An 8,444-nucleotide genomic window follows, 5' to 3' on the forward strand; every position below is an offset into this window, starting at 1 on the left:
TGTTTTATATATGTTGTTGAAACATATAAATAGCACTTCTAATAACTATATAGATTATTGCTATTTAAATATTGAAAACTTCTCCGAGCTCACGAAAGCTTCATTCTGTATAAACAATCACTGATGTTACGATCCTTGTTATCTAAAGAGATGAATAACAGTCATCACGTTGAACAATCACTGAATTTTTATGCTGCATTCCTTCAATTTCCTATAAACATTGTTGGTATCCTTAATAACTTCCTGTTACTTTATGCTCACGCCAAAGATCCTTACAAGATCCTAAAACGTTGTCACTTCATCATCAACGTCGGTGTCGTGGATTTTATTGGATCGTTGCTGTTGTTTCTTTATACCACTCTAGTGCTTGGACGTGTTTTCAACCCTGAAGATCAACTGTTGATTAGTCGTATCTCAAATAGAGTTGTATCACTCTTTTTCGCTGCGTCGTTGATGTCATTTTTTAGCTTGGCAATTGAACGATTTTTATCCGTTGTCTATCCGCTATGGCACAAAGTTCACGTCTCAAACAAAGTGTGTAGGTACTGGCTTGCTGGAATGTGGCTGTTCGTTTTCACTTCTGAGTTATTGCAGCTCTTAATAAAGAGTATCGAATTTGAACTTTTTCGAGTTGGGCTTTTTTTCATTGAGTACTGCACCACCAACATGCTATATTATGCAACATATATATCAATCGTGAAACAACGCAAGGCCCTCGAGAAAAGAAGCGAATCAAGTCATATCAACAAACGAGCAATACAGATTCGCCTGAGAAATGAAAAAAGTTTTTTGTCAACGGTAGCGATAGTTTGTGTTATTTTTACAGTGCTAGTTTCTCCAACGATTGTTTTTCTTGTTTTCCTTTTTCTGAAGAAGAATAGATTAAGCAACGTTGCCAAAAAAATCATACGCTACTTTCCTTGGGTGTTTGTTATGGTGTCTTTGAACTACGCCATTAATGTACCGATATACGTTTGGCGTCTACCTAAATATAGAAAAACTTTTAAGAAACTTTATTGCCGTAATTAGACACAGGTTTCCTGAGATGATTACTTCAGTTTTGCCGTAGAAGTTATATTTAAAGATACGTAATATGATGACTCTGAAGTTTGTATACGTACGAGAATTAAACTACCGGCATATTGTTGTATTTGGTCAAACAGGAGCATCCTTTATGATTCCACCTTTCCAATCATGCCGTTTTCCTTAGTTTGTCGTCAAAACCATGTCTTTCGTTTTCACGGGCTTAGAAACGAGTTTTATAAAAACGTAAAGCTGTGGCGGATTCAAGGTTAGGCAAAATAAATTATAAATGCTGCTGATTTCTAAATTTGCAGAATATAACATTACCTATCGTTAGGTTGTTTTAGTATGTTGCTCATAACGCTGGCTCTGCTAGTGGGGGTGTAGCCTAGATTGGATGTACCATTTAGCGTATGATTCGTTTTTTCATTTTCTCAACTGCTGAATCATACCGTTGTACAAAACTTAACAGCAACTATAGCCCATTCTAACTTCAACTAAAGCTTCCACAAATGATCATAGGAGGGTGAGGGTAGTGGGCAGATCTCACGGTTGTGCTGGTTTTCTCTGACATCAAGGAAACGTCCGAGAAATATCGTGAGACTACTTAAAAGACTACTTAAAGCATAAACGCATGAAAAAAGTTTTACGGCTAAGCAACAGCTCCCCCCCCAAATAAAAGTATGGTTTAGCCCTGTAAAATGTGTTGATGGTGATTTTGCTAAGACAGCAAAGAGTTTTTCATTGACCAAAAAGCTATTATGTCTTGCATGCCCATCTGACGGGGTACTTTATCCCCTAAGATACTTAGTGATGATCTTCCCAGAGGGTTTCATCATTCATCCTTGTCTGCACTCTCACAATTTTAACAAATGCTCAGAATCTGTTATTCCGTGATAAAGTACCTCCAATCTCAGGAATAGAGATATTGCGGGCTGTTCAGTCGGTAGTGTTTGAAAAGATTGAATTATCGAATGATTTTTCCAAATTTGATGGATTTTTTCGACCCAGCAAAAAACTTTTGAACGAAAAATGCAAGAGCTTGTAGTTCACGATGGTAATCTGGCGCTCTATGTTGTGCCTGACGAAAAGCTTTAAAGTACTACACGTGCACTTTGAGTTGTAAGCGACTGCGCTTTTTTCATCAAAACGCAGTTTTTTTACAATGTAACTTCTCATCCAAAATGAAGTTGTAATTGGACGTCTTCATGAGAGCACACTGAGCAGTGGATCGTTTTAACAAGAGAAATGTCAACATGATTTTATGAAAGGAGCTCTGAGCAAATTGAGCTGTACTCGAAAATTGCATTGCTCAAGCCAGACTTTTGTAATATGGTAAGTGAAGCAAGTTCATTGTCGTTACAGTGGCTTTTCGGAACTGGCTCAACTAGAATCCAAAAAAGGCAATTATCTTGATATGAACAGTGGCTAAGAACGGGACCCAGAGTCAAAGTTCGACATCGAATAAATCGTTGGTAAAATTACACCATTCTGCATCGGGCTAGCTTGCTATCCGGGCCAGCTCGCCTCCATATAGTCAGGCCCTAACTTCTTTTAAAAATGTAATTTTCAAAAGAAATCAGCATTGCATAGCAAATATCAGTATTGTATACGAATATTGATCCTTGCCAACTCAATTAACGTTCTATTCACTCCCATGAGAATCGCTGCACATTACTTATATGAACGTGTTTTCAAATTGGGTTAACGACACAACGTCTCTCGCTATTTAGATTTATCATTTTTGCGGTGTTTTGTTTTCCATTGCACTTCGAACGAATCATATTCTCTGATCATGTAGGTGGATAGGGATTAAATATTTTTGAACAACTTGTCTGCATTCTTTTTTTTGCTTGACATTTGTCGAGTGAGGATGTCTAGCTGTAGAAGTCAAGATTTTCGCTGTGTTGACAAAAGGTTTGAGGAAGTTCTTTGTAGTGACGTTAGGGCAAATGATACAGGCTCAATGTTTTAAGAAAAGATCGGCTTCAGGTGAAATTCTTTCACGATTTTCACCTTGGTTAAAGGGAAGAGAAGCTCTGCGTCAATCTCAAAAAAGGTGAATAATGATATATGATAGATCATTCGAAAGATATTAGTGTCGTGTCGGAGCGTGGATTCGAGGATGTAATACACCTAAATTACGATTATGAAGATGTCCTAATAAGGTTTACGTTGTAGTTAAAAGGAAGAATTTAAATCGTTTTAATGAAAGTAGGTATTTGTAAAGTAATTAAGATTGTAAAGCTTAAGGGGCTGATTACATGAGCCCGGGTAGCCGGGATTCAGCCAAGCGATAAATGATTTTGGCGAATGGAAACGATTCAATACTTACCAGATAAATCATTTCGAGCAATTTTACAATATTCTGATGTAATAACTACGCAAAACATTTAAAATTAAAACAACCAATTTGGCCTAATTTGAGAATTACAACAGGAATGACTTGCGGCATTTAACAAACAGTTCTAGTTTTTAACTTTGAAGTTTTTGCCTCCTATTAATCCCCCGAAATCATTTCACGCCTCACTGTATCGCGGTTAACCGGGATCGTGTAAACATCCCTTAATGGTGTAAGGTTGAAAACTGGGATCGTCAATTCCCTAATTCCACTAATAAATAAACACGAGCGAGGAATCTTAAGTTCTTTATTCTCGTGAGACTTGTGAAGACAAAAAAACAGAATTTTCTTTTGTTCATTATTTAGTTTGCGCTTAGTTTTGCTTATTCTTGTGCTTATGTTAAAGCTAAACTTCCTTGCTTCATTTCAGTATTGTCTTCGTTCAGTGCTTTATCGTCATTTTGTTGGTAAATTATTTTAATTTGCGAATTTAAGTATTTCAATGCATGAGTGTTGGCAAGTCGGGTCAGGCAAAGGACAACACGTCCTCATGTAACTTTGGCTTTGCATGAGCAGCGCCTAAAGACATAAAAATCATACTTATGGTAGGGCGTCCAAGCTTTCAAACACAACCATTTGTTCAGAAATTCATTTTTAAACGAAATAATTCAAAAAGTGAAAACCAATATGATGAACGGTTGAGAATCGCCGAAGATAAAGAGGAAAGATGGCAGCAAAGTGAGTGATTTCACTACAACTCTTTTGATAAAACATATAAACCAAACAAAAGCTATGATGTTTGACATATATGTACCAAATTGTTTCATCAAAATGCCATATTAAAGTAGAAAGAATATTTGTTGATGCTTTAATAACGGACATATTTCGTCATTAAAACGATGATATCTCTATTATTCTATATTTCTAGACAATAAAGTCTTCGTCAAAAGGAAGAGAAATGGATTATCATTCGACGCAAAACATCCTTCCTCAGGCACCCTTGATACCAAGTCCTGGGTTGCAAGCTACGTCATAGCCGCCATGTTGGGTGACTTTACAAAGCATTTTCCTTACTTACAATACAAATTTCATCCAACATGGCGAGCATTCCATTGTTCTCTTAGTACCAGGGGTTGGTTGCAACCTATCAACTCTTTTGGACTGACCAGACAACTACACCTCAAGCTCTATGGAATAATCTTTCATTTTATATTTCAAAGTCTATTCGTATATTCTGCTTTCAATGTCAGCAATAATTGGGAAATTTGGGATTAAAGGAATGTGTTGCCAGCATGTTAACAGAGTGGCACTTCTATACCATTGAGTAATGTCATGGAAGTAAGCACAAATCAGTTAACATGCTTGTTGACATGCTAATATGGAGGTGCTTCTTGTGAACGTTCAATTGTTTGGATCTTGCATGTAACGTTTAAGTGAAACTTAATTCACCATTGATTTATTCAACTTGAAAAGAGAAGTTGCAATAAGCTGGCAGAGTATTGCAAAATCTTTAAATTATATTTGGTATAATTCAATTTGAAGTGATCACAGTATTAGTCAGACAAGCTGTCGGCGTGAAACATTTTGTCGCTTTCTTTTACCTGCTAAGGCTATAACTAACACTGATATAACATTGAGGGATGTTATAACGGTGTTTTCATAGCAGTTGAAACATAGTGAACACAAACATTTTGTGATAAAATCATTTGAAATATCTAACAACAATTTTAAGTTAAAATCGAAGTAAGCCTTCCATGCTAATCGGTTTGCAGTTTACAGCTGTCTTCTGCAAATCATTGTAAAGTCCGTAATAGGACAAAAATTTTAATAGTTCGGTTCGTCTGCAAACAGTGGTTTTACGAAATACATGAACTTGAACAGTTTGTAACGACATTATTTGACCATTGTTCTTACAGCTATTCTAACAAGGCAGCCGAGTGCAAATTGAAACTGCGGTATGTGTTTGTTTGCTATGCTGTTTGATTGTTTGTTTTGTCGTACCGCTAACTTGCTGTTCAGTATTTTTCAGATGCAGTGGACGAGAAGATGAAAGAAATAAAAGTCAGGAAGGTTGTAAGTGTTGCTATCATTCGCCAGAATTAACAATTTTGTTGCTTGTGTCTCTTTTAGAACGACCTTGCCTAACCATGGTGAATTAACGTTTCTTAAGGTAAGTGTAACCAATTCATTTTACTCCTTTGATCCTTCGATTGGTGTTTGCAGACGAACAATTGAAGATTTTGATAATGCCAAAAGTATAAATATCTTGAGCGAAATCACATCAAAACACACTAACTAAAAAACTTGCACATAAATGAGTATTTTCAATATTCTAACTAAATTAGAGAGTTCCCTCGCTTTCTAATTTAGGAAAGAAATTAATGTATTCCAAAATAGACTTCTGCCACCTATTTTGGAATACTTTTGCACATAAATTTACGATGCGTACACTTGATAATCTTTGCATTTTTTTTGTAATAATAAAATCGTGCTTAAGTTGAGTTAGGACTTCATGAGAATAAGAACCACAAATTTGTAACATTCTTTAATTATATATCTTCTTAATATTGGTTGATTGTTGCAGTCTTGGGTGGTGGTATAGGGTATTAAATTTCATAGAAAAGGTTGTTTGATGCAGTACTGATTTTCATTATAGTCAGTTATTTTCGTTATGATTAACGTTGTCACTCTGTGTACTGTATATCAATAACCATCACCAAATCTATTTATAATAATCGATATTATTGTCCACTATGCAAGCAATGTCGCTTTTGATTGGTCAACTACATGCGAATAATTCTCGATGTCTGTTGGGTATGACATCATATCTACAAATAATAGTTCTATAATTATGGACGCCATTAATAAAAGCTAGTTTTGGAAAAAATCAAACAACAACGATGGCTGCCATAGTTTCTAAAAACGATGTAAGAGCTTTTGAGCAAAACGGATGCGGACAACAGTGATGAAGTAGTGAAGCTGGTGATCATGTATTATCCAGTGAATGAATAAACTAGCTGCCTTGTAAATTTGTTGCGACTGAAAAATCAACAATACAGCTGATACAAACGAATGTGCCGAACGTGTTTCTCACCGGACGCTATCAGCTTTCAAAACAATTTGCATATAACTGTTTACATTTTGAATAGTTGCGTGTAGATACGTATCACATGTTCAAAAAGCAAGACGTAAATTAAAATTAGTTATTGACACATTTGTTAGTTAATTAGTTTTTTCTTGTTTATCCTGACACTGTGAAACAGAGGTAAAAATCTAATTTCGACTTAGATCATTTAAACATGCTTGCATTTGTTCCGTTCTTTTTTACATGCAACACACAAGATTACATTCCACATCTAAAACACTGGATTTTAGTGATATCACAAAATTATGGTTGTTCATTCTGTAATTTATTCAAACTAGCGAGTTGAAGCTGTCTAGCCATTTTAGACGCATATAAATATTAATGACATATTATTAACAAGTGCTTCGAACTCAGGAAGTGTTAATTCTCCATCAACGATTGATGTTACGATCCTTGCTTACTAAAGGATGAATAACTCTCACCATGTTAAACCTATCCCACTGAATTATTCTGCTGCATTCATTCAATTTTCTATAAACAGTGTTGGTATCTTTAATAACTTCCTTTTACTTTATGCTCACGTCAAAGATCCTTACAAGATTCTGAACCGTTGTTACTTTATCGTCAACATTGGTGTCGTGGATTTTCTTGGATCGCTGCTGTTGTTTCTTTATACAACTCTTGTACTTGGACGTGTTTTCAACCCAGCAGACAAAGAGTTGTTGAGTCTAATTTCAAATGAAGTTGTATCGCTCTCTTTAACTGCGTCGTTGTTGTCATTTTTCAGCTTGGCAATTGAACGATTTTTATCCGTCGTCTATCCGCTATGGCACAAAGTTCACTTCTCAAACAAAGCCTGCAGGTACTGGCTTGCTGGAATGTGGCTGTTCCTTTTCACTTTTGAATCTGTGCAGTACGTTAAAGAGGACATTGAGTTTCGGATTGCTCGAGTTGGGCTTTATTTCATAGGGTTCTTCACCACCAACATGCTCTATCTTGCTGCTTATATATCAATAGTGAAACAACGTAAGGCCGCTAAGAAAAGCAGGGAATCAAGTCACACCAACCAAAGAGCAATACAGTTTCGCCTGAAAAATGAAAAATGTTTTTTGTCCACGGTAGCGATAGTTTGTGTTATTTTTACCGTTCTTTTTTCCCCAGTTTTTGCCTTGTATGTACTCATTTCTCTGGAGAAAGCAAAGCAAACGTTTAGTGGCATTAACATTATAATAGTGAGCTACAGTCCTTGGATGTTTGTTATGGGGTCTTTGAATTTTGCTATCAATGTACCGATGTACGTTTGGCGTCTACCTAAATACAGGAAAACTTTTAAGAAACTTTATTGCTGGAGCTATACATAGGTTCACCGAAGAAATTACTTCAGGATTTTGATGTGGAAATTTTAGTTAAAGTTGACCATACGTAAAATGATGTTGATTGTATAGAAGTGTGTTTTTAGCAACAGCACTCTCTCCCACTAAGAAAATTCTCTTCAATTGCATACGATGCTTATACATACATGCATGAAATTCAAAGTGATTCACTAGAGTAGACAAGTTGAATACCACAATAAAATGTTTAAAATAGTTACTACTCATCCAGTAAATATTACAGTAGAAAATTATAACTCGTTCGCATTACAAAGTCAATTTATAAAATGTTACGCCTTCCTATTCGTATTATACTTCGATAGTACAATTATTATATAGCGGCTTCATGTCTGTCCAAGCTAGCGTCTTCATGTCTGTCCAAGTTAATGCAAATAAACCGTGTAAGACAAAGTTTTGACCAAACCACACTCCTTAAAATCATGTCTGCCTTAGTTTTCAGCAAAATGTTTTATTGCTCGACCGTGTGGTCGAATACCACCAACAAAAATATAACAAAACTTCAACATTTGCAGAACTTTGCCTGTAAAATCCGTTACTGGCACCAGGAAATATGACCATGTTTCGCCACTCTTGCGCCAATTAAACTGGAAGCCTGTTCAACAGT

General features: G+C 35.9%; 2 protein-coding genes across 2 annotated transcripts; both read left to right on the plus strand.

Annotated features, from left to right (window-relative positions):
* Positions 1-99: 99 nt before the first annotated feature.
* LOC124442796 (adrenocorticotropic hormone receptor-like) lies at positions 100-1,223 on the plus strand. Its single transcript, XM_046993293.1, has one exon. It carries the CDS (start codon positions 124-126, stop codon positions 1,027-1,029), a length of 906 nt encoding a protein of 301 aa, XP_046849249.1. The 5' UTR covers positions 100-123; the 3' UTR covers positions 1,030-1,223.
* A 5,693-nt stretch (positions 1,224-6,916) lies between these two features.
* LOC124441667 (type-1 angiotensin II receptor B-like) lies at positions 6,917-8,107 on the plus strand. The gene has a single exon (XM_046992133.1). The coding sequence runs from the start codon at positions 6,917-6,919 to the stop codon at positions 7,808-7,810; it is 894 nt and encodes a 297-aa protein (XP_046848089.1). The 3' UTR covers positions 7,811-8,107.
* The last annotated feature ends 337 nt before the right edge of the window (positions 8,108-8,444 follow it).

Source organism: Xenia sp. Carnegie-2017, unplaced genomic scaffold, assembly GCF_021976095.1.
Source record: "Xenia sp. Carnegie-2017 unplaced genomic scaffold, XeniaSp_v1 HiC_scaffold_20, whole genome shotgun sequence".
Lineage (NCBI taxonomy): Eukaryota > Metazoa > Cnidaria > Anthozoa > Malacalcyonacea > Xeniidae > Xenia > Xenia sp. Carnegie-2017.

Excerpts from the sequence above, each read along its gene's own strand:
- LOC124442796 (XM_046993293.1), top strand. The coding sequence starts at position 124 with ATGTTACGATCCTTGTTATCTAAAGAGATGAATAACAGTCATCACGTT.
- LOC124441667 (XM_046992133.1), top strand. The coding sequence starts at position 6,917 with ATGAATAACTCTCACCATGTTAAACCTATCCCACTGAATTATTCTGCT.